The sequence below is a fragment of the Martes martes genome (assembly GCF_963455335.1).
Source record: "Martes martes genome assembly, chromosome: 4".
NCBI lineage: Eukaryota > Metazoa > Chordata > Mammalia > Carnivora > Mustelidae > Martes > Martes martes.
This window is the reverse complement of record NC_137891.1, coordinates 91,516,408-91,543,510: the sequence shown is the minus strand read 5'-3', so window position 1 is coordinate 91,543,510 and position 27,103 is coordinate 91,516,408. Positions and strand designations below refer to the sequence as shown.

Genomic DNA, 27,103 nt, shown 5'->3' with positions numbered 1-27,103 from the left:
GCTAAACACGGGCCAGTGGCACAGTATGGATACCCCAAACAAGCACACAAATAAAGCTCCTCAAATCCAATGTGTCTCTAGAGAGGTGATAGTTTGCTGTTTTTAGTGTGGGTTGAATCATAGCAGGCGGCTGATTACTCCCAAGACCCAAACTTAATGAGAACATAGAAACCCCAAGGTGTTTCAGAGGCCAACCATCAAGAAGGTAAAAGAATTTTTGACATTGTCATTTGAAGAGCAGTTGAATAATTGGAAGATTCAGAGAAAAGAGGCTTTGGAGAGAATTTGAGTTGTTTTCAAATAAAGAGTTTACATGCTATAAGAGGCTGGACTCATTTTGTAGAACCCAGAGGTCCATGTGGGATGACAATTACTGGGGCAGGGGGGTGTAGCTTGACTACCTCCTGAGAAGGCCGCTTGCACACAGGGTTGCGATGCATTGTGATCACTGTCCTCATGGAAGTTTAAAAATCCAAGACCCAAGAGAACAGGCAGGAGGGAAAATGAATAATTCTGACCGAAGTAGAGGGGTTTCTGAAGGAGAAGGTGGTTTCCTCTCAGACTGCCCTGTAGGATGAGGAAGGGATACTTATTTACAGGGGAAACATAAATGGGGAAGAGGTATTCATTAGAGAAGGGCAGACCAGGGAGAGGGATCTGAGGGAAAGGTGCCAGAAGAAAGAATACATTATTTGCTCACGGACAAGAAGACACAAAAGTGATGCCACATTTTAGAGATTATCCAGTTAGGGGCTAAATAACCAAGAGGCCCAGAGGTTTCATATTTGCTTCTATTGCTTGAGACAACACTTTAACCAACTATTCTCTTTCTTGAACTATTTGAGTCTTTTTTTTTTTTAAGATTTTATTTATTTATTTGACAAAGAGAGATATCACAAGTAGGCAGAGAGGCAGGCAAAGGGGGAGGGGGAAGCAGGCTCCCTGCTGAGCAGAGAGCCCGATGAGGGGCTCGATCCCAGGACCCTGAGATCATGACCTGAGCCGAAGGCAGAGGCTCAACCCACTGAGCCACCCAGGTGCCCCTATTTGAGTCTTTTCATTTGCAAAATGGAGGAGGGATGGAGTAGGTTTCTAAGACCACCTTCTTATCCCATGACAGATAAACTACAATTCTCAATGCTCTATGTTTCTACCATAGCCTGATACCAGCCAGCACATTCTGTGAAATTATAAAAACTTCACCTCAAATCAACCACCTTTAACTATCCATTATTGGTTTTGCACTTTCCTGACCTCCTCATTTTTCTTTCTCATTCCTTACTTTCCAAGGGAGAGATTTGAACTCAGAATTCCAAGTGTGGCCTTCCCTAGGGGTGCAGAGATCATCCATCTTCTATTCACTGGCATGATGATTATGTCTCCAGCTAATTCTGTTGCCACAAAACATTGCAAGCTCATATGTTTTTGGTTACTTGCTCCCAAATGCATTACTTTGCATTTTTCCAAGTTGAATCTTGTTTCATTCTTTTCCACCCATACTTCTATAATCTCTTAATATCATTCATGTGTTTAATGCTTGCCCACACCGGGATCTGCTTCTCCTAGCCTGGTACCATTTGCATGCTCCATTAATCTTTTTTAAAGAACACTGTATCTAGTACTTCTCCCCGTGTCTCTTTGCCTATTACCTCACAGCCCAATGTCTGATCTTAAGGATGGCACTCAGATCCTACTGCTTAGTAAGAAACATCACTTTGTGAATGCATTTAAACATTCCAAATGCTGCTTATCTAAATAATTGCTTAGTTCTTGTGGAATTTAACATACTGCAGTTGGATGCAGTCATGAAGGTAATATTATCGAATACTCCCATTTTACAGAAGAAGAAAACAGGCCCAGAGAAGTTAAGTGTACAGTTTGTCAGGGTGGGGTATGGCAGAAACCAACACTTAAGGTTCCCAACTTCCAGACCAGGAGTGGAGAGGGTACCTAAGAACCTTACTAACCTGGGGGTGGTGTAGGAAAGACCAGGAGAGGGGAGAAGTGAAAAGGGGATAATAATGTTATAGACTTCCTTGCTCTGAGCAGAGCTGCACAACTCTGGTGCCAATTAAATTGTCATGCCTTAAGAGTCTAATTTACCTAAGATGCATTTACCACACACATCCTATACCCTTTCTCTTTCCACAAGCCTCTAAGAGGTCTGCGAGGAGGCAGGGTTCACCTATCCTCAATAACTAAGGAGCAATGTTCTAATGAAAAATACTATTCGAAATCCCTTTCTTCCTTTCCTCACTTGGTCTTATGGTATTTATTATTAGCTAGATTCCTGGGAGTCTTCTCTAGTCTTCATCAGCCTTCAGAAAGATAAGTGGTTGATTCCATACAGTTTTTCATGCTCCGTAACATGGTTTATTATTTTCTGTTAATCTTGGTGATTCAGGATTTCCAAGAATATCTGCTAAAATAATTCACAGTTCATTGTACATTGTACCATGGCTTCCTAATTGACCAATCATTCACCCGAGTTCTGTAAGAGGTCTAAAAGTTTAGTTCATTATTTTCTGTTGCCTGGTCATTATTCACCGAGTTATTTAGAGGAGTTTTTTTCCCAGTGTCTTCTCGCATCATAGGGATCATCAACAAAAAATCTCTATTCTTTTTAGACTGTTATGCTATCATTAAGTCATTCTGGCTTTTTTTCTGCCAAGTTTTTCCTCCAAGTCTTGACCGAGGTTGGGCCTACATGACACCAAAACATCCAAATGAGAAAGAAAAATTCAGTTGAACCACTCATATGCTTCTCCACCAAATCCAGATGTTTGGCAAGTATGGACAATACTCTGGATAATGAATGATTCCCCCTACAGTCCACATTTTCATCTTACTGCTTTAATTAATAAAGACACAGCTTAGTTGTATGCACTCTATAAAGAATGGTAGTTTCTGGTAGATTCAACCCCTGTGTGAAAAGAACCTCTGACTCACTAGCTTGACCAAGGTTAGGGTGCAGTCATTTGTCCTAGGTGGATGTGATGGGTTTGCTACCATGAAGAATTGTGGGTTAGGAAGTGGGTATCATTCCCAGCATAAATAAATCCAGATGCAAAAAGTTCAAGGGAATAAGAATCAGGAACTGGAATCTTCCTTGGCTACAGAATTGTGGTAAATATTTCAAAATATCCACACTACCCAATTCATTCAGTTTGCATAATTTGCCTAACTCGCCCCTTAATATAATTAAATGAAAAACACATATTTTGCACTAATTGTCATTCTGAAAGTTTTGAAATACTACACACATGGCGTCTCGTACACTCTCTCAATGTTCCAGTGAGGAGTTTTTGTTATTTGAACTTATCAAATAACTAGAGTGAGGTGGGCAGTTTCACATGAAAGGCAGAAAACATTTTAGAGTAGACTTGAGTCTAGAATTATAGATTTGAGGGACTTGACAGGTCTTTTAAGGAAAATCCTCATCCCGATCCCCATTTAACACATTTGTTGAGTGGTTATCCAAGTAGCTCTGGAGAGAGGGAATGACCTTATTCTTTTTTACATTAACCTCAGAATCTACCTCTCTGTGGTTTTCACTTGCCAAACCCTGACTTCCTCCTTGCCCCCACAGAACAAGTCAGGCTGTCTTTTGGTATTTGAAATAATTTGTCCCATCCCACTTGTCCTGACATTTCAGCCAAGACTTCTCTTCTCTAGCCACTTCTTCCTTCCTGTCATAAGGTCTGAGGTTCTTCCCCAGATGTGTTCCAGTTTGTTTCTCTTAAAGCACTAGATTCAAGGAAGGCCGCGCTTCCTTGAGTCTTCCCTCCCCCAGCTTCTGCTTCTACCTGGGGGAGGCCAGATTGAGATGGCTTCTACCCCAGACTCTGCTTCACCTCTGAGTCATCCTCACTTCAGAGGCCCGATTTTCTGACAATGAATAGAAACTTGACTCATGCCTCCTCCTAACACAGCAAACTGCTTCTCCCAGCGGCAGCAACTACCACCCACCTTCTCCTGGCAGGGTTCCAGGACAAGGTGAGGGCTCTGAAACTTTTACACACCGCTAAATGGGTCAGGGACTCTGACAGGTACCCTGGACCACCTAACGATGGAAAGTCTGACCTAGCAGGCGGAATCAATAGCAGCGATTCTGCTGCTAAGGGCGGAGGTGAGGAGCAAAAGAACATGCTCCTTCTTTGTGTCAGGGGATTGCCCCTTTTCTCACCTGGGCTCTGCTGAGGCTCCCACACATCTGTAGTCTCTTTACAGCTTCTGGCAGCCATTCCTGAGGCCCCAGAGTTAAGTCCCCTGGCAAGAACAACTGAATTTTCCTCCTACCTTTTGTCTTTCTCCAGGTACAACGTAATATTGCCTGGTCCGGAATTTTAACTTCTTTGAAACGTGGTTTGTACCACCAGCACCTTGGGTTTATAAAAGAAGGGTAAAATTTCTGCCTTGTATTGTGACTATAAAAACCCTTAACCTAATTTTCCAGCTGAGCCAATTTCAAATTAAATAACTTCATGTCAGGAACATCTGGACAAGCCTCGAATAGATTCTGTGATAAATCAGCAGCTGCTGTGGGCTAAAGGTCACTCTAATTCCAGATTCTCTGCCTAGAAAATGCCGAGGCAATAAATAAAATTACCACACAGATTCTGTAAAAGCCACAAGGGGTTCACACAGGAGAGAGAGCGGAGGAGAGCAGGATGGCCTTGGGTGGTGAAGTTGGCAAGCCCCGTGAAGTTGCTGTTAGGTTGAATGAGTTGATGATGGTGCAAACCAGAGGTGATGGGTCTGTCTCTGTGCCCTCTCACTGCACAATCTGGTAAGTCACTGCATCTCCAGAGTAGACCCCATTGTACAGGTAAGGATTGTTGTACAATTGTAAAGGTTGTACAGGTAAAGACTTGACAGGCGAGGTGGAGGGGAAGAGGGTAAACATCACAGACTACCTGGCAAAGCTTCATAAAATCCTATTTTGTCTCTGCCTGTCCCCAAGAATTCCGTTATGGGCCTTTACCACATCATCTTTCTTGTCTCTCTGGTTCTCCTGCTCAAGGCCAGACTTTCCATCTTCCTTTCCTCTGGATACTGACCACCCACCCCCACTAGCCCAGGGCTCCTCTCCATCTTTTTTTTTTTTTTTTTTTTTTAAGATTTTATTATTTGTTTGAGGCCGGGAGGAGCAGAAGGGGAGGGAGAGAATCTCAAGTGACTCCATGCTGCGCATGAGCTCAACCTGACGCTTGACTCAGGGCTCCATGCTGGCTCCATCTCGTGACCCTGAGATCATGACCTGAGCAGAAACCAAGAGTCAGACGTTTAACCATCTGAGTCCCCCAGGCATGGTACTGGTACAAAAACAGACACAAAGACCAGTGGAACAGAGTAGAGAGCCCAGATATGGACCCTCAATTCAATGGTCAAATAACCTTCAACAAAGCAGGAAAAAATATCCAGTGGAAAAAAAGACAGTCTCTTCAATAAAGGTGCTAGGAAAATTAGACAGTTATGTATAGAAGAATGAAACTCGACTGTGTTCTTACACCATACACAAAGATAACTCGAAATGGATAAAAGACCTCAATTTGAGGGAGGGATCTATCAGAATCCTAGAGGAGAACATAGGCAGTAACCTCTTCAACATTGGCCACAACAACTTCTTTCAAGACATGTCTCCAAAGGCAAAGGAAACAAAAGCTAAAATGAACTTTTGGGACTTCATTAAGACCAAAAGCTAATGCACAGCAAAGGAAGCAGTCAACAAAACAAAGAGGCAACCCACGGAATGGGAGAAGATATTCACAAATGACACTACAGACAAAGGGCTGATATCCAAGATCTATAAAGAACTCCTTAGGGGCGCCTGGGTGGCTCAGTGGGTTAAAGACTCTGCCTTCGGCTCAGGTCATGATCTCAGGGTCCTGGGATCGAGCCCCGCATCGGGTTCTCTGCTCAGCAGGGAGCCCGCTTCCCCCTCTCTCTCTGCCTGCCTCTCTGCCTACTTGTGATCTCTCTCTCTGTCAAATAAATAAATAAAATCTTTAAAAAAAAAAAGAACTCCTTAAACTCAACACACACAAGACAGGTGTGTGTTCTTTATTTTTTTTAACTGATGCATAATTTCCTGGCAAATCAATGACCAGCCTATACTCAGACATCCCCTCTTTCTAAAGCAGCTCCTTGACAGCTTGAATTATGTTTAAAAGTACCCCTTACACTAACCTAGACCTACTTCCTGCCACTCATGGTTCTAGTCCTACTGTTTAAAATAATTTATTTCTTAGATTATGCAACCTACCTTTTGCATAGGTGCTAGTACATACTAAACACACAAATAATGATATTTTCCCCCCACATGGTGGTCTCCACTCTCATAATCATTAAGGAGAACTATCATTTCTCTGTGGGAAGGTAATTCATAAAGTAATTTCCTTTTAATAAGAGCCTTTCCTAATTCTGGATCCTACCATTTGGAGACTACTGAATGTGGCTCAAAGGATAACAGCCATTGCCAGTTTATTTCTACTACACCAACATGGTACTCCTTCCCCTCTATGTGACAAGAATGTACCTCTGTCTGGAAAAAAGGCCAGAGTACTTTGTTGAGGTAGTAGTTTTGGGTTCCCAGGATAACTTTAAGAGACTCAGCACTAACCAGAGTGATGGCTGCCCTGACTATAGGAGATTAAGAATTAGCTATTATTAAGACTTGCCCCCTCATCTGCTCAAGTTGTGCATTTGGATTTCACTGCCTTCCTGGCTCCAGTGATATTAACCAAGCTTTCGACCAAGCTTCCCTCCTCTTTTGGTATCAGAGGGACAATGACCATGGACTCGCTAGGTTTTAGTATATTCTGCTATAGTCTGGTTCCTTGAAACACTTTCCCTGGATGACACTGAGTAGCAGCTATTCAATTTCAAATAGAAATATTTGTTGGATATATTTGTTGTAAGGAGCAGAAGGAAATCACTGGTCTCTACAGAAGTTCTTTCTCATGGGGATGTTCTGCCCATCATCAGATTTATGTCAGGCTCAGATTCTGCCGCTGTGTTTCAATGTTCTTAAAGACATTTAACAACTGTATCTGTATCAGTGCATCGTGAAGGACACTTTTCCATAGAATGTGCAGAATAACATTTCTTAGGGCAGAGGGAGAGAGAAGCCCCACTTGAAGAGTTGGTTTATTCTTATCTTACAGACACTGTGATTCCTGTAATTGAATATCTTTCCCTCTCTTTTTTTCTTTTTCCTTTTTTTTTCTAGTTTCTAGGAAGCTTAGAGTCTGATTTGCAGTAAACCTGTAATACACATACAGGGCCTTATGGCTTTCATGTTCTAGATCAATCATTTTCTACATTAATCATTAATTATCTTAATTGTTCTATGTCTCTTCTTCCTTTGCATTAATTTTTTTCACTTTAAAAAAAATCTTTGTGCTATGTCTTTTTTTTTTTTGTAATCTTTCTAAAGTTCTTTTTGTAAAGGGCAGAGTTAAAGTAAATAATAATCCTTTGCTGTAACAGGTGTTCCCACTAGGCTCATCACAACACCAGCCACTGTCTGCAGAGAATCCAAGAAATCCAAGGGCCTAGAAATGCAGGACTTCCCTTACTAAGGGAACAAAGAAATAAGACCAAAGCACTTAAGCAGACTGTAGCTAACAAGTGGTACTAATGTCCTGAAGCCCACCCTGAAAGAAGCCTGAGAAATGTGGATAGACTTCCCAGGGACACAACTACTTAAGATGAACTTCGTCATCAGTAAGACAAGTCTCACCCTTGTATGAGTGTTTTCATTCTGTGGATGTAGCTAGAAGTTCAGCTGGTCCCAACTGGTACAGCTGTCTGCAGCTGGGGACTTTAGTACCCCATAAGCCAGCAGCTGGGGAGGGAGAGGCCCTGTAGTGTGACTGTCTCTGCTCAGAAATACCATCAGTTTTATACACCTCTTTGGCAGAGGAAGGTCCCCACACACTGTGGGTTCATTCATTCATTCATTGGCTTCCCACCATGAATCAGGAGTTGTGATAGAAGTCTAAGGAATACAAACATGGGTGAGGCACAGACTTCAAGGAAAGGTCAACAAAATAAGCTTGGTATATAAATAGCCCTAATATAAGGTGAAAGTGTTAAGCGCCAAAAGGAAGCACAGGTCAACTGGTATGGGAGTTGAGAAGAGGGAAGAGTTTCTTTTAGCTAAAAGATCAGGGAGTTCAAGAGTTTGAACTGTAACCTGAAATCCACACTGCAGGCAGAGAGAACTGTAAGAGCAAAGATACAGAAGTGGTTAAGTGCAGGATATGTTGGGAGAACAATAACTGGCTCAGGCTGGCTCAGGGGAAGTTGAGTGAAGGTAAGAAGGAGTGGGAGATGAGGCTGAAGTGTCATTAATAGTGAGATTGTAGGGGCATCTGGGTGGCTCAGTCGGTTAAGCATCCGTCTTTGGCTCAGGTCATGATCCCAGGGTCCTAGGATTGAGCCCCGCATGGAGCTCCCTGTTCAACAGTGAGTCTGTTTCTCCTTCTGCCTCTGTAATCTCTCTGGTTCTCACTCTCTCTCAAATAAATAAATAAAATCTTAAAAAAAATAGTGAGATTGTAGTTTATGGGAATTGACCCCCTAACAATGGTTAGACACCAGAGATGGAAAGTCTAACAGGGGAACTGCCATAATAGTCTCAGCAAGAGATAACACCAGGAGAAAAATGTTAGGCATTTCAGAAGTAGTGTGGACAAAATAAGCCACTGTCAGAAAGACAGATGTTCTCAGTCTCTGCTTTATGCTACCTCCTCCCCATCTCTTCCACAATGATATACTCTTTCACACAAAGTCATAAGAAATCCCATTGCTTGCAATCACCAATGAAGCTAGCTGTTTCCAGCCTGCCAAACTTTCTTCCTCGGGAGGGACGGTTATGCCCAAAGTATACTGGAAAGTCAAGGCAATTTGCAGGGAATATGTTGGAAAAGAAAATCTAAGGAGTTTAGACCCATTTTTATTACTTTTTGATTTAAGTAGTTAATTACTTCAATTATTTACTTCTTTATAGGGCGAGGCTGAGTGCTTGAAAGCAAGCTCTCCATCATCACTGACCCAAATGTAACAGCAGTCCTGAGATGAATGAGACTTTGGACTCCTGTAAAAGGTCTGCTACCATTGAGCTTGAGAAGGGGCTGATCCTTTTCTTTCCAAGAGTTAATAGCCAAGTTGATTCTGGACTCCTCTCTTGATTACATCACTGTTCTCTAGGACCTGGGACACTTGGGTGTAACTGGAGCTTCAGATCCTCAGAAAAGCAATTCAAATCTGAGTGGGATTCCACAGCAACTGTGATTTCCTCCTGACTAGTGTTGAACCAGATTTCCAAGCTTTTGCCAGCCCCACCCACAGCCTCATTTCCAGCCATGCCTCCACCTTGTTGCCTCATCATTCAGAATAACTTCCCCAAGTATCTGCTGTCTTCTGCGTCTGTGCATTCACGCATGTCATTCTCCCTGTGTGGAAGGCACCTTCCTGCCCTTCCCAACTTGCTGAGTCCTCCTTGCCCTTCGAGTTCAGCTCATTTGTTCCCTACTTGAGTAGCCATCTTGATCTCCTATCCCATTTATGCCTATCCTCTCTGATCCCAAGTCACCCAGGTTTATCTCTAATGTAGCACTTCATTCAATCCTTAAATTGACACCAGGTACTAGGCTGGGTCCTGCATTCATCAAAAGTAATAGGACAAAGATTCTGCCAGTGATATATATATATATATATATATATATATATATATATATAGAGAGAGAGAGAGAGAGAGAGAGAGAGAGAGAACAACCTGCTAATAAATGGTGACAGGTCTCAACAGTGAGCAGCACTCTAATTGTTGGATTTTTTTTTTTTTTCCTGATTCTCCTGCTATGCTGTGAGTTCCTTGAAGGCAAGGAATTAGTTCAATAATCTCTTATTTATCAGGGGCTTAATAAATATTGAAAGAACAAATGGAAGTTGACTATTAATGAGGAAGACTCTAGTCATTTCAGGACTCAACCACTCTAGACATCAGGTCTTGAAATTACAGTAAGGTGAGCAGTTGTCTGACTCATTTAGCATCATACTGGAGTTACTGGAGATCATAAGAGGCTTTAAAAGGAATCTGACTACTTACCTGGGTTGCACAGAACAGTCCCAATCGACATCTATTATTCTGGCATCCTGTCTGGATTAATACTTACTCCAGATTTTTTTTTTCAATGACATTTAGTTATTTTATTAAAGTAAGCTAGGATGAGTTTGGTAGACCTCCACTTCTTATTCCTAGATTTTTCCACGTCTTTTCTTCCTGCGTCTGGTCTCATTTAGTAATATGTGAGCAACATTGTTAAAAAACAGAGGTCTCACCTTACTACATATTAAAATCTAAAAGACACTAGCCATGACCTATCTCTCTTTTCCTGAGCATCCTTTGTACAATGTAACTAACACTCCCTTTCCTTAGGACAGCATACAAGGTGTTTGCTGATAGATCCCAGCGCCCTTTGCCATGACTTAAGAGATGCTCAAGACTACTAGAAAATGACGGAAAGTCATCTTGAATGAGGTCAGTAAAAACATGGGAAATAATGAGTACATGAACCTGAAATATGTGCAAGAAATATAGGCCTGACAGTCTTGTCATACAGTAGAGAGAGCTGTCTGAGTTCTCTTGTTATAGTGGTTTTGTTATTTACAGTAGTCTACAACTACTGTTATTTACGGTAGTCTACAATTTGCAGAAGTCTACAACTATTTTATTGTTTGGCAATACTTTCTTATTTTGTACTAAACCCATCAATAGCACTTAAGTTAAAAAATGGAAGTGCAAGTTTAATGAAATATTAAAACTGAATTTGTTTCTCAAGACAAATGATGATAAAATAGAACTTGCAAAACAGTTTATAAACATTTACTCTCCACCATGGGGGATGGCAACCCATGAGAACCATAAAACACAAATCTGCTTAAGAAGCACCAGCATCTACCTTCAAAGTCTGTTGTTATTTTAAGACTGTACCCAAAGATGACAATTTAACGTCGATTTACAAGTGAAATTTATAGTACTGTGGTAGAGAGCTAAGTGAGATCAATATAGACATTATAATCTGTACATGCAACTAAATCAGACCCAAACAAAGTGCAGTCAGCCAACAGAGCAGTGAGAATAATACAGTCACCCCCACCCCAGTTCTATGTGTGGGATTTCCACTTTTCCCTTAGCGTTTCTTTTTTAAAATTTTTTACTTAAATTCAATTAGCCAATATATAATACACCTTTAGTTTCAGATGTAGAGTTCAGAAATTCATCAGTTGCTTGTAATACCCAGTGCCCATCAATACATCATGTGCCCTCCTTAATGCCAGTCACACAAGTATCCCATCTACCCACCCACCTCCCCTCCAGCAACCCTCAGTTTGTTTCCTATAGTTAAGAGTCTCTCATCCTTAGCTTTTCTTGCATAGTAAATGTGTCTCCCAGACATTTCGGTCAAGCAAGGGTGCTGTGATATTGTGGTTTATATTAAGAAATATATATTTGATCTTTGTCCCTTCTCCAGACCAAGAACTCCTAAAATCCTGGAATTCCCTGTGATGAGAGCAATAAAGTGTCTTTTGTTATGTTAACAAGTAACCCTCGGAGAGCACCTAAGAATGGGAGCTGGTTGCCCCTGGAGCCAACTCTTGTGATTATAGGGGTGGAAATTTCAGTCCTACCCTCTGACTTCCTGGGGAGTGGAAAGGATCTAGATAGAGACAGAGTTCAATCACCAAGAGCCAGTAGATTTAATCAATCATGTTTCTGTAAACATGAAAACTGCATGTAACCTCCTTACGTGTTTACCTTATTGTAAACATGGACCTCCATGAAAACTGCAAAGGCCAGGGTTTGGAAGAGTGTCAGGACTGGTGAATATGTAGGGGTACTGGGAGAGTGGGGCCCAGAGAGAACACAGAAGCCCATGCCCCTTCCCTCATATCTTGTTGTATGTATATTTTCCATCTTCCTGAGTTATATCCCTTTTATAAGAAACCCAAGAATCTTTTGAGTAAAAAGTGTCTCTGAGTTCTGTGACTCACTCTAGTAAATTAATCAAACATAAGTAGTGGGTCTTTGGAACCTCCACTTTGTAACTGGTGGGTCAGAAGCAAAAATGATAAATCCGGCGGTGCAGTCTTATAGAACTGAGCCCTTAACCTGTGGAATCTGTTGCTACCTCCAGGCAGACAGTGTGACAATTACTTCAATTGTAGGATACCCTGCTGGTGTTGGAGGATTGGCTGGTTAGGGTAAAACTTTCACACATCAAAAGCAGTACTGGAACTATAAGTGCCAATATAAAAAAATATCTTAACTATTAGTAAGAATTTAAAAGATAAATAACAGTTATTTAATAATAAAAGGATAAATATTTAGTGATAAATAATAAGTAATTCACTATGTTTCTTCACTTGTAACACAGGAATATTAATAGGCATCTATCTCATTAACATTTTTATGAGGCTTTAATGAGTTAAGCATTGAGAAGGGTCCCTAAAACCTGGTAAGCAGTCAGGTCTGTATTTGTTCATCTGATTGCTGTTACAATAATCATTATTGTTATTTAGCATATGTTTACTGAAATATCTGTGCCAAGTCCTAAGGTCTTTGTGCCAACAGATTTTTGGCTGATGATTAAGATACCATGAAGAGACAGTCTTTCCCATTGGATATTCTTTCCTGCTTTGTTGAAGATTAGTTGACCACAGAGTTGTGGTTCATTTCTAGATTTTCTATTCCATTCCATTCATCTACGTGTCTATTTTTGGGCCAGTACCATGCTGTTTTGTTTACTACAGCTTTGTACTGTAACTTGAAGTATGGAATTGTGATGCCTCCAGCTTTGTTTTTCATTTTTAAGGTTGCTTTTGTTATTTAGAGTCATTTGTGGTTCCATACAAATTTTAGGATTGTTTGTTCTACCTCTGTGAAAAATGCTGGTGGTATTTTGATAGGGATTGCATTAAATGTAGATTGCTTCGGGTAGTATATACCTTTTAACAATATTTGTTCTTCCAATCCATGAGCATGGGATGTCTTTCTATTTCTTTGTGTCATCTTCAATTTCTTTCACCAGTGTTTTGTGGTTTTCAGAGTATAGGTCTTTTACCTCTTTGGTTAGGTTTATTCTAGGAATCTTACTGTTTTTGGTGTAATTGTAAATGGGACTGTTGTCTTAATTTCTCTTTCTGCTGCTTCATTATTCGTGTATAGAGATGCAACAGATTTCTGGATGTTGATTTTGTATCCTGGGACTTTACTGAATTCCTTTATCAGTTCTAGCAGTTTTTTGGTAGAGTCTTTTGGGTTTTCTATATAGAGTATCATTTCATCTGCCAGAAAGACTATCCAATGGGAAAAAGACAAGTGTCTCCAACAAATGGTGTTGGAAAACTAGACAGTAACATGCAGAAGAATGAAACTCAGCCACTTTCTTACACCATACACAAAAATAAATTCAAAATTGATTAAAGACCTAAATGTGAGTCCTGATACCATAAAAATCCTAGAAGAGAACACAGGCAGTGACTTCTTTGACATCAACTGTAGCAACACCTTTCTAGATATGTCTCCGAAGGGAAATAAGCAAAAATAAACTATTGGGACTACATCAAAATAAAAAAGTGGGTATTAAGGAGGGAAGGTATTGCATGGAGCATTGGGTGTTTTACATAAACAATGAATCTTGGAACAATACATCAAAAACTAATAATGTGTTATCTGGTGACTAAGATAACACAATAAAAAATTTTAAAAAAAGATTCTGCACAATGAAGGAAACAATGAACAAAACTAAAAGGCAACCTTTGGAATGGGAGAAGATATTTGCAAATGACATATCTGATAAAGGGAGAGTATCCAAAATACATAAAGAACTTCTAAAACTCACCGAAAAAATGAATAATCCAATTTAAAAATGGGCAGAAGACATAAATAGACATTTTTCCAAAGAAGACATGCAGATGGATAACTGGCACATGAAAAAATGCTCAACATCACCTATCATCAGGAAATGCAAACCAAAACTACAAAGAGATATCTCCTCACACCTGTCAGAACAGCTTAAATCAACACAAGAAACAAGTGTTGGCAAGGATGTAGAAAAAGGATAACGCTCTTGCATTACTGGTGGGAATGCAAATTGGTGCAGCCACTCTGGAAAATAGTAGGGAGGTTCCTCAAGAAACTAAAAATAGAACTACCCTATAATCCAGCTATTGCAGTACCAGGTATTTTCCCAAAGAATACAAAAATGTTAATTCAAAGGAAAACATGCACCCCGATATTTTAGCAGTATTATCTATAATAGCCAAATTTTGAAAATAGCCCAAGTGTCTGTGAATTTATAAGGAACATATGGTTGTAAATGTATATGAATGTGCATATGTATATTTATACACACACAATGGAATATTACCCAGCCATAAAAAATAATGAAATCTTGCCATTTGGTACAACATGGATGGAACTGGACAGTATTATGCTAAGCAAAGTAAGTCAGTCAGAAAAAGACAAATACCATACGATTTTACTCATATGTGGAATTTAAGAAACAAAACAAATGAACAAAGGGAAAGAAAACAGAGAGAAAAGCAAACCAAGAAACAGACTTTTAACTATAGAGAACAAACTAATGGTTACCAGAGGGGAGGTGAATAGGGGGATGGGTCAAATACGTGATGAGGATTTAGTAATGCACCTGTGATGAGCATGGGATATTGTATGAAGTGTTGAATCACTATATTGTACACCTGAAACTAATATTACAGTGTAAGTTAACAAACTGGAATTAGAAAAAAAAACTTAAAAAAAAGGATACTATGAACAAAAGGAAAACTTATAAAGAAATAACTATAATATCCTCTGGCTATGTGGAAGGGCCAGCCACATTTTCACCTTTCACAGTTTACATAAACCTGGGTTGAGCAGTGGGGATGGAAAAGTTCTGGGCCCTGCAAATGCTGCAGAACTAGGTACTTTTCCTGGCTCAGCCACATACTAACCTAAATCTACTCATCCAATAAAACGGAGATAATAGTACCCACTTCGCAAGATGATTATGAGGGGATTATATCAGACCATAGTTGTAAAGAGGTCAACAGAGTGCCCAGAAAATATGGATGCAAAGACATTTAAAATACTTTTGAACCCATGATGTCCACTTGTCTCCCACCTAGACAAAACGAGTGTGGTCATTTCTGACAAGGTCAGGCTGTTGGCAGGAATAGCTGAGAGAATAGTAAGACAGAGGTTTAGCTCTTGATGGGCTCATGGTGGAGGCCATTTGAGGCAGATTTCTCCAGTTGCTGTAGCACCATGGGTTAAGGAGGAAGGAAAATATTGATGTTTTATTGAATTACTCCTATAGGTCAGATCATGTATCACTGCTGTGATCTAAACAATGAGGCGGCGCAGGAGGAATGCACAGCTGAGACTGATGAGATAAGACTTCCCCAGCCCTGACTTCTCCAAGACCCAGTAAATTGCTTCCTTTATTTAATTACAAATTAATTGAAAACACTCTCATGCTGATAAAACAATCCTAGTCCTCGATTTGTTGATAATAGCCTAATCCTCCTGTAATAGTCCCATAGACACCATCACATGATTATGTCATCAATTTTACACTTGCAGGGTCTGGATAAACATGGCTGCCTGAGGTTCAAGAAGAGGATAAACAGAGAGAGGAGTGCTTTATGAAGGCCAATTTATAGTTAAATTTGGTGTCTGATGGTTCTAGGTCAGTTTGAAGCTCTGCCAGTCAGTAGGTAGGAGGCATTTTAGTGCCCTTGGAGCTCTTGAAGATTAATAAATACATGAAAATGGCTACCATTGTGCTTGTCACAAAGCGCAAGATTCATTAATATTATTGTGTTCTTTTTTTCCTCTCTTCCTCTATGCAGTTAGGGGAGTTCATGATTTGTTTATCTGTTCAGAAGGTCATCTTAGTCCTGGGAGGTCAGAAAGTATGATACCCTCTCCAGCATCCAGATCCCCAGATCTGGTCTTCTGTATCCACCAGAGTAATTTGCAACCCATAGTCACTCCTTCCTGCCTGGTATATGCTTGCTTATGCCTGATCACCAGACCATCACACCTTTCCAGAGTAGGGAAAGGATCCCATCTTGTGAGGTGGGTACCAACACTACTGGCTAGCAAAGCTCATGTACTGGGGAGACTGGTCATTCCTGGGTAAGTCAGCTAGAAAAATGATACTGCAATTAAGGACAGGTACACATAACAGAAAGTGAAGCAACATCCTACAGCACAGAACTCATTTTAAATAAGAGCTAGTAAGAATGAGTTAAGGTTAAATTTCAAAGGACTCTGAAGGCCAGGCCATTTACTAGGACAAGATATATGGTCCTTTTAAAAATTAAACTCATCACTCCATTAAAATTATCAGGATAGGGTTTTACCAGGAAAAGTAATTTATTTTCATGCTCTTTCACATAAAGCAGAAAGTGAGATGCTCTATCTTTATTATTTCAGTGGCTGAATCTTTGAAAACAGGACAGAAGAAAATCAGACATTGGTTTTACCTGTATTAAGAGAGGATAGACTGGCTTCTCACAGTTTTCATCTTCAAGAAGGAGAAAAGGGATGGAATGTGAACATGTGCATAAAGCAGAGAGAGACATTTCTACGAGCCTGGTCCAGGAAACACAAAGGATTCATGGTTTCACAGTTCTCAGACCACTTTCCACTTTCCTACAATCCCCCACAACCCCCAACCTCTGGAAGAAGGCCAGAGCAAGGAAGGCCAGGGAGCAAGGAAGTTCTTTTTCAAGATACAATCACAATCTTTATTAAATGTTCATGCCATTTTTTATTAATTATTTTTATTAACATATAATGTAATATTTGCCCCAGAGGTACAGGTCTGTGAATCGTCAGTCTTATACATTTCACAGCACTCACCATAGCACATACCCTCCCTAATGTCCATAACCCAACCAACCTCTCCCTACACACCTTCCCGCCAGCAACCCTCAGTCTTGTTCATGCCATTTTTGTAGGAGTCTTTTTTTTTTTTTTTTTCAGAGAGAGAGAGAACTAGGATGGGGGAGGGTCAGAGGGGGAAGGAGACAGAATCTTAAGGAGATTCCATGTCCAGTTGCTATCTATGTGGGCTAGATCTTAACAACCCTCAGATTGTGACCTGACTTGAAATCAAGAGTTGGACACTAAACTGACTTAGCTACCCAGGTGTTCTTACTTTTGATATTGTCTGAAAGAAACCAAGCTCAGTTTAATGGCTATGGTTTGGGAAGATGGACAGTATTTAAGTAAAACCTCAGTCAAGATAAAAAAAAAGATCTTAAATCAGGAATGAAGGGAATTATGGAAAGTGCATCCCATGAGGTCAGCAAGAATTACTTGCTCTCTCCTCTGCAGCATGTGGCTTATACCCCCTCACTGTGCTTTCACATCCATGCCTAACTTTCCTCTAGGCATGAGACTTTTGAGGGCTGGTTATGGGTCATATTCATAGTGAAGTTCCTTCACCCACTGAATGTCTGACACAGCAGAAAATCAGTAACAATTTGCTTTATGAAATAAACTACAGAGAGGGGGAAAAATGGGAAAAGAAACAAAAGACCAAAATTTCTTTCAATCATAAAAATGTTTCCTCCAATTTAATCAGAAAGTAAAGGCTGATTTTGCATGTATTATAAGAAAAGATATAATGTTATTGGATCTGAAAGTAGATAAGTCAGCATCACCTCATACAACTATTTAAGCTACACAAAGACATCACTGGAATCAGAGCCACAATAACTTGCACCATAGTGCAAACAATGGTTTCACCAAGGTGAAGATAAAGTAAACTTCTGAAACTCAAAGCACCTTTAGGCCGGGCCTATCACCCTGACTGAATGACTAATTTGCTCTGTTGAATCAGATCATCTGATTGTCGAGACCAAGATTAAATACTGCTGGCAGATTCCAGCAATCCAGATGTCTGCTAGATCCCATCTTGCTAAAACCAGAGAAAGCATCAGATACATTTTTGATTTTTCTTGCTGATAATTTCAAATGTTTTCATGTATAGGAATGAATGATGGGACTCAGTCCAAAATTTCGTTCTAACCAGGCAAAAATAATGGGTTTATATCAAACAGAATGTGTTCAGCCATAGCTTCTTAATGTCTGTGTATTGTTTAAGGAAGAACATTAGCTCACATGCATGGAAGAGCAATGATAGAGCAGATCTGAGTTCGTTCACCCAGGGGCTCAATGGTGACCTTCAGAATTCTGGGCTTTCTCTTCTGCTGAACTATTTATCAGCCATGTCAATTTCACCTTAAGTCAAGTTTCTTCCATGCCAATGGGATGCTGGCTGGTAACAGTTGGGTCTACTTTCCTTTTTGCATCTGATGGCAGAAAGACCTCCACTGGCTTTCTCTCTCTCTCTCTCTCTCCTTCTCTCTTTTTTAAAGATTTTATTTATTTATTTGACAGAGAGATCACAAGTAGGCAGAGAGGCAGGCAGAGAGAGAGGGGGAAGCAGGCTCCCTGCTGAGCAGAGAGCCTGATGCAGGGCTTGATTCCAGGACCCTGAGATCATGACCTGAGCCGAAGGCAGAGGCTTAACCCACTGAGCCACCCAGGCACCCCTCCACTGGCTTTCTCTTAAAATAGAAGAAAAAAAAAAAATTCACCATACCTTCAGTTAAATCCCCCCTCACATCTTATTGGCTAGAATTCGGTAATATGTTAATTTCTGAATCCATCATTGGCAAGAAGGGTGGGATTGCCCTAAGACCTATAAGGTACATCTTTGAAGCTGAGGGTAGGAACTGCCTCTTCTGAGTCTTATGAGCACCATGGGAGAGAGGAAAGACCTCAACCTAGGGATATGATTTTTAGGAATAAAGAAAAGACAGTGGGGAAAATGAATGCTGAGATGGCAAACAAGAGGCATAAAAGGCAGAGCTGTACCCAATACACATTCTGACAGAATGCCAAATGATCAGGAGTTAAAATGAATATCCAGCTAAAATCAAGGCTTGAGTCAATTGTTGCCATTATGAAACTGACTTTTGGGATAAGGATAAATTGAAAAAATTAAAAAAAATTATTATAAAATTTTTAAAAAGAAAGCAAAAAAAATCATTATAAAAATTATTATTCATAACATTGTTGGTTCATACCCACAAGATGAAGGGAATATTACATTTATTAGAAAGATAAGTGCAGAAGGATTGCCTCTCATTCTTCAAGTAGTGGAATGGAAGCAGAAGGAGTCTCCAAATTCTTGGAGTAGATGAGAGAAAATTCAAAGCAACAAGATGATGGATGGTATAACCATTTCATGCACAGATCAGGGCTTCACTAAGGTATCAAATACCAAATTGTCAGATACTTCCTACTGATTACACTGAAAAGCACCATTGACCATTCTTTTATATACACTTTTGATAGCACAGGAGATGACACTGTCTGGAAAAATGTGGACAAAAAAATGATTCAGAAGAATTTGGTTCAAAGTCATGGGTGACAATTTATTTTGCTTATATTTTCCTTTTCACATACATAAGTGTGATTGTGATAAAACGATGTGTAAATTTCTCTAAAATTGATTTTAATAAGTATAAATAAACATTCTAAATGGTAAGAAAAAATGTTAGTAGTTAAATTTAAAAGTCTGACATTATAATATAAGAAAAATCCATTCTTGGATGTGTTAGATTACTCCCATTTGTGACACTATATAGATACCTGCTATTAACTAAGGTCAGTGGAAAAACAAAAAAATTTTTGGCAAGCTGTTGTTAGAAAGATTTTCTATCTTTTTAATAGTAACTAAGATTAAAATTTATTTTTTTCATTATCTTCTGAACTTGGGAGATTTGGCCAATGATTATGACATAGTTTTTTTTTTTTTGCATTAATGGATAGTTGAAATACAATGTTATATTAGTCTTAGGTGTACAACATAGTTTGTCAACAAATATAGCTCCCATCTGTCACCATACATTATTGCAATATTATTGGTTACATTCCCCATGCTTTACTTTTCATCCCAGAGACTTATTTTATGACTAGAAGTTTGTGCCTCTTAATCCTCCTCACTTATTTTGCCCATCCACCTGCCCCTCTCCCCTAGGACAACAAATGGTTTGTTCTCTGTATTTATGAGTCTATTTCTGGTTTTGTTTGCTTATGTTTTTTTATTTGTGTACATGTTTTGTTTTTTAGATTTCACATATAAGTGAAATCACAAGTGTTATTTGTCTTTGACTCATTTCACTTAGTGTGATACCCTCTAGGGTCATCCATGTTGTTACAAAAGATAAGATTTCATTCTTTTTTATGGGTGCGTAATATTCCATTATCTCTCTCTATATATACCACATCTTCTTTATCCATTCATCTATCAATGGGCACTAAGGTTGCTTCCATATCTTGGCTATTATAAATAATGCTGCAGTGACTATAGAGAGGCATATCTTTTCAAATTAACATTTTTGTTTTCTTTGGGTGAATATCCAGCAATGGAATTACTGGATCATATGGTATTTCTACTTTTAATTTTTTGAGAACACTCCATGTTGTTTTCCATAATGCCTGCACTAATTTACATTCTTACTAACAGGGCATAAGGGTTCCCTCTCCTCCATAGCCTTGCCAACACTTATTACTTCTTGTCTTGTTGATACTATCTATTCTGACTGGAGTGAGATGATATTTCGTTGTGGTTTTGATTTGCATTTCCCTGATGATTAGTGATGTTGAGCATCATATCATGTGTCTGCTGGCCATCTGCATGTCTTCTTTAGGAAAATGTCTAGAGGTCCTTCACCCATTTCTAATAGGATTATGGTTATTATTATTATTTTGGTTATTATTATTATTTGCTATTGAGTTTTATGAATTCTTTATGTATTTCAGATATTAACCCCTTATTGGATATATGATTTGCAAATATTTTCTTCCATTCAGTAGGATACGTTTTGTTTTGTTGATGGTTTCCTTCCTTGTTTGTAAGTTTTTTAGATATTCTTTTGAAGCAATCCCCAGCTGAAGTTTTGTGTACTGTTTGAAGATACATTCTGAATATTTTCAGAAGTAGACTTAATTTTTTCTTCTCAGTTATAATTTTATTTCTACTTCTTTTGCAATCACTATTTTTTCCAATTGCTTGAGATATTTTTCTTTTGGTCTATTAATAGAGCAGTGGAGCTGTGTAATTGGATTTCAATATAACTAAACTGATTCTGTCTTTTTCATCTATACCTGCTTTCTTTGCCTGCACACAAGTGTCAAAATCATAGCAATGGAGCACTGGGTGTGTGCATAAACAATGAATTCTGGAACACTGAAAAGAAATTTAAAAATTTTAAAAAAGAGAAAAAAATCATAGCAATAGTTGAGTGATAGGAGACTCTGTACCATGTGATTCACGAAATACTGAACCTTCAACCTTGACCACTTTGCAACAGGCTCCAGCAAACTACTTTAAGCAACTGTTGTACTGGCTAAGTTCTGCTATATAAATATTATCATTTACAAATTACAAAGCTCAGGCTTTTGTTGTTGTTGTTGTAAAAACACTTAACTTACACTAGCTGGCCCATTTTATTTCAACATTTTTTTTTTTATATTGCAAAGTACTTATCAAATGAAGTGGCTGGTAACAGAGGCCGACTGTCCTTCTGGGTCAGTCTGTGGTTCTGTTAGGCTATGCTATGATAAAATTTCTTTCTGAACGCCTTGTTGAAGGGTAAGAATAAAACATCTTATACTTGTGACTACTAAATTGCTTCACTCCATTGTCAATGATAATTGCATGATATTTTCCCAATCTACAACTATTTCCTCAATTAGATTCACTATATTGTTAGATGTATGAGACCCCGAGATTTCTTGGCAGAAGAATAAAGCAATAGCATAGCTTAGCTCATCTTTAATCTACCATTCCGTCAAAAGTTAAATAAGACCTGCATTTGCTTTTACAAACTGTCTATAGCAGTGTGGACAGTTACTATTAAAAGTGCTACTACTTTATCGTGTAGTTAGATTTTTGTTTGACTAATATGTCAGATTTTCCTGAACATTAGTGACATATTAAATAACAAACATATATCATCTTATCCCTAAACATCATTTAAAATACTATACTATGTGTTGATTTGCTTCACCATTTCTGCATTAAATTGTAACCATTCCCAGGATTGAGAGAGTACTTTCATTATGATGAGGAATAGTCTTTCTGTCTTAAGCAAGCTGAGGCTTCATATCTGGGAAAGATCCAAGACAAAATATAGGATCTGGGGCTGTAAATATCTATGATTCTACTACTGCCACACATGATCAAGAACAGATTACAAGACACTTTTACCACCTTGGGAGACTGGAAGTGATTGCATGAAAATATATAAGACCAAGTGATATTTACATTTTAGGCAGAAATGAGACTGGGACATAGGATCTCTATACTACTTCATGCAAAATGATAGTACCACAGGCTCTGATAGGCTGTTGGGCCTTTTTTATGGACCCCAAGTCAAGAGATACCCCAAGTCAAGAGAGACTCATCCTTAGATGAGACAGATTTCACATCTTGTATCCCTAGGTTCAATTTATTCTTCTCTGTAATTCTTTTGCAACCATACTCAAAATTTATTACCCGATTTAGGTAACTAGAATTCCCAAAACCCTACCCAGACTGTTTCCAATTAATTTACTTCTTTAAAGTACACTTGAATTCTACATTCTTTTCATTTTTTTCAACCAGTTTTGGTCATAATTCCTAAGACATTTTAATGTCTTTACATTTAGATATGGCCAAAACTCTAGTATCATTCCACTGAATCATGAGGTCATGTACTTCAGCTCTCCAGTCATAACTTTAAAGACAGAGACCTTAAAAATCAAGAAAGCATAATTTCAAAAGCAAGAGAATGTTGCCAAAAAAAAAAAAAACAACTGATATTTTCTCTTCTCCTTCGGCCAATTCACAGTCTACCTTCTATAAGGGACACAAGATTCTTACTGTACATTATGTAAAAACAATACTCCTTTTTAGTAATCTGTTTCCCTCGATAAAGGAAGGACATTGATGTCAGGCAGGCTGCTCTTTGTCAATCTGCCAAAAGACAATTCTCTGAAAACCAATTTGCCAAATGACTAATTCACAGAATTGCTAATTAACTAGATTTACTTGTCTTTACAAAAAAACTATTTATCATGTGTATCATAATTCATAACAGCTTTTGAAGATTTCTGTGAAAATGTTTTTATTGATTTTTATTTTGCATTTAAAACAGCTTGCAGGGACTGTTCAATTAGTTCCCTTTCCTGTCCCTGATGCTGTAGCCAGAGGGAGCTAGGGTATATTAAGGGGTTCTTTGCCATGAAAATGGCTGGGAATAGAGCTTGCACACAGCTCAGACTGGACTGGCAATCCTAGAGAAAAAGATACCTGAGGGAGAGATTATAGAGTAGGGAAAGAAGATGACAGAGGAATTAGTGTTGAATGTACCTTTAAATATATTCTTTTTCCCCAATTTTTCAGCTTTATCGAGGTACAACTAACATAATAAGATGCACGTATTAAAATGTTCTTTTTTAAAAACTTTGGTATATGTATAAAACCCCTGAAAACATCACTGCAATCTAGAGCATGAATACAGCCATCACTCTCACAGTTTCCAATGTTACCTCTTTCTCTTTCTATGTGAAGCCATTTGAAGAAGACTTTTGTCCTACAGATCACTGATATTCTATTCATTTGTTTAATCTTTTTTTTCTCTCTGCATTTCATTCTGGATAGAATGAGTAGAATATACCAGCTGCGGCAATCACAGGGTTAAATAATGAGATACATAGATGAGCCCGAGATAATTCCAAACTTTTCAGTCTGGAAGAATGAGAAAATGGTGGTAGTGTTAAAAGAAATTAGAAGTTGGAGCGCCTGGCTGGCCCAGTCAGTTTAAGCATCTGCCTTCGACTCAGGTCGTGATCCCAGGGTCCCAGGATCCAGCCCTGCATCTCCTCAGCTTCTCCTTCTTCCCCTAACCCCTCATTCAGGCCTGTGTTCTCTGTCTTTCTCTCTCTCTCTCTGAAATAAATAAATACAACCTTCAAAAAATAAAAAGAAAGAAGCCAAAAGAAGGAGGTCCAGATGATGACCTAACTTCTAAATGACAAGATTCTTCTCAGAAAGGCTGAATCAGGGAAGTAGCCTGGCAAATACAGCTTGGGACACCATCAACTCAACGGTGTCAAGTTCTACTTTAGCATCCTGTTACACTTGTCAAACAGCTACCACAATGTTTGGCATGAGGTAAGTGCTCAATAAATGTTCATTTCCTTTTCTCTAAGAAATATACTGCAAAACATAATTACAGATATATAATTAAATTAGTCAAATGTTTTGAGATTTTCCAGATGGAAATGCCAAAGAAGGTGTAAAGCACCATTCTTAAAGAAATTTTCATCCTCTCTCTTCATTCTGGGCAGCTGGCAGTCCTCTTGCATGGGGTGCCAACACATTCTGGTATGCTTTTCTCTGGGACCAATTCTGATGACAAATACAATGTGACATTATTCAGAGTATAAAATTCCTCTTTTGTCAGGCAATATGCATATCAAACTGATCATCTTGGCTCCTCTGTGCCTTTTAAAATTTTAGAAGTACAGCAGATAAGCTGAAATTTTAGTATGTATCATTGATGTTACTTAACTGGAAAAATAACTTATCACACCTATGGTACACCATGATTTAGTTGTCCCCAGATGAGTACATAACATTATTTTACAAACCCTCTGTGATGGGCGATCACAGAGTAATAAATGGTTGGATGGACGATCCAAGTTTACTGGTAAGATGGCTAATACATAGTTTAAAGTCTGGTTATCTCATTCACCTGATGTTCAAATTTCATGGGTCGGCCAGGGCATGGTTTGATCTTTTTTAAACATCAATCTATTAGTTTTCCAGGCATTCAAGAGCAACTGAAACTTACAGGCCTCTGCTTCTATCACAGCTTTCGATGTCACTCCAAAGCTCTCCTTGCCTCCACACCAAACAGGAGGCACTAAAGAAAATACTAAATAATGGTCAACTAACTACACTTTCTGTACACACGGGCTACTTCTCCACATAGACTGATGGAATTTCTACAGAACTCCAATCTTTACCAATTTTAACAAGCCTTCAGTGTCAGAGTCATAATTTATATGTGCATATAAACCTGGAAGCTTATTAATGGAGAGATTGCATTTTCTTCTCCACCTTATCTTCTGTCATTATTCCTATAAATTCAATCTCCATGATGAAGATGCTTTACTACCTTGGATTAAATGGTTGGATATGGAATAACAGGATCCAGGACCGTATACATGTTTTAATGCTTTTGAAATATACTGACCAATTACCCTCCAGGATGGTTAATACTTAAGCTCTACTTCCACTAGTAGGGTATAAGGGTGTCTAATTCCTCAGGTTTTTATTAATACTGGTAAATTCTGCCGATTCTTGATTTTGGGAGTTCTCATGTACTCTTACATTTGTGCTTTGTTCCTTCTGCTGTGATGGGTCAGGAACTGACATTAGCCGTTGCTTTCCATACCCAAGACTTTATTTTTGATTCATGTATTAAGGTCTGGCATCAAATTCAGATTTTACTTTTGTTTGGGACCACCAGTCTAACCCTGGTCTCATGTAGTCATTTCTATCTCAGCTCTGCACACTATTGTAGCAGACGTGTACCTCATGGCCAAGACAGGTTAGAAATGAGATGGTGGGGAGATTACCATATAGGATGATGCCCTGAGGAACAAGACAGAGATATTGTCTTCCAACCCACTTCCCAGTCCTGAGTTTATATTTTGGATTAACCGCAGAGATGAATGAAAGCTAAGATAAGATCCAGAGCTCCTTAAACTTCCCTAAGGCCAAACGTGCCCCAAGAGCTTAGAGAAGGACTGAACCTATCTGAAATAGGAAGAAGGAGCAATTGGTTCTATCTGTGGAGATGAAGGGAAGAATTAGGAAAGTCCAAATTCCCCAGGTTTCTTCCAAGGGAAGAATTAGGAAAGTCCAAATTCCCCAGGTTTCTTCCTTGCCCTCTCTTCTCTCTCTAAAATCTCAGCTTCACTTACCTTATCCATCGTTATCATTTTTTAATATCAGCATGTACAAATTACACTTAAGTGTATATCCCTAGAACTGATCTTCTCTAAATCCCAACTGGTATAACAATCTCCTGATGAGTATTCTCATCAGGATAGATAGACAGGTATAGATAATATGAATATAGCTATCAGGATATATTCTCATCACTGTGGGTACATAGATATCTCATATATCTCAAAGCTTTCAATTCAACATACATACAAATAAAATTTTCTATTTATTTCCTTTGTTTTCTTCCACAGTGTAAAAAATGAAGGATGTACAGAGATCCATCAGTACAAATCTTGCCCACAAGAATCTCACAGGTTGGTGAGGATGACAGACAACGACAGAAAGACTCCGGTACAGTGTGGCAAATGCTCTGATGGGGTAGGACCGTGAGACTGCATTGGAAGAAGTGCTTGTGATGAACTCTGCATGAGCAGATTAGGATGGCCTCATAGAGGGGCTGACATGGAGTTAGGCCCTTGTTTCCAAGAGGTTTAGGAGTTTGTTGTCCGCAAGAAGAATGAGTAACCGGACATATGGAATATAAGGGAAATCTTTAGAGAAAACAAACTGGAAGTTGAAGGTGAATTACTCCAACTCCTATCCAGGAATGACACAGGGTTGAAGTGAAAGCCACAATTTTGTATGTGTGTGTGTGTGCGTGTGCAAGTGTGTGTGTGTTGGGGGATATCTTAGTCCTTTTCTCTAGTGACAATACTATCAACAAAAATTATAGCAATCACAATAGTAGTGTTGCCTAACATCTCACAGCATTTACCATGTGGCAGGAGCTGTTTTAAGTGCCTTTTATAGGTAAGCTCTATTCATAGGTACAATAGATGGTTGTGGGATGGGGTCCAGATGGTGTTTCCTTCATTTAGGCATGGGCTTGCCTGGCTTGAACCTCCCGCTTGCTGGTGTGAAGAAGGAACCACCCATGCTTT

The 27,103-nt window shown here is 39.0% G+C and overlaps 1 protein-coding gene across 1 annotated transcript in view; it reads right to left on the bottom strand.

Moving 5' to 3' along the window:
• SPAG17 (sperm associated antigen 17) overlaps positions 1-4,244 on the bottom strand; it is a gene marked incomplete at its 5' end in the record, with an annotated part of 289,972 nt that extends 285,728 nt beyond the window's left edge. Inside the window, one exon of the mRNA XM_080801661.1 lies at positions 3,970-4,244. Within this exon, the coding sequence (XP_080657787.1) occupies positions 3,970-4,244 (275 nt within the window). The remainder of the gene's footprint in view (positions 1-3,969) is intronic.
• Between the last annotated feature and the right edge of the window lie 22,859 nt (positions 4,245-27,103).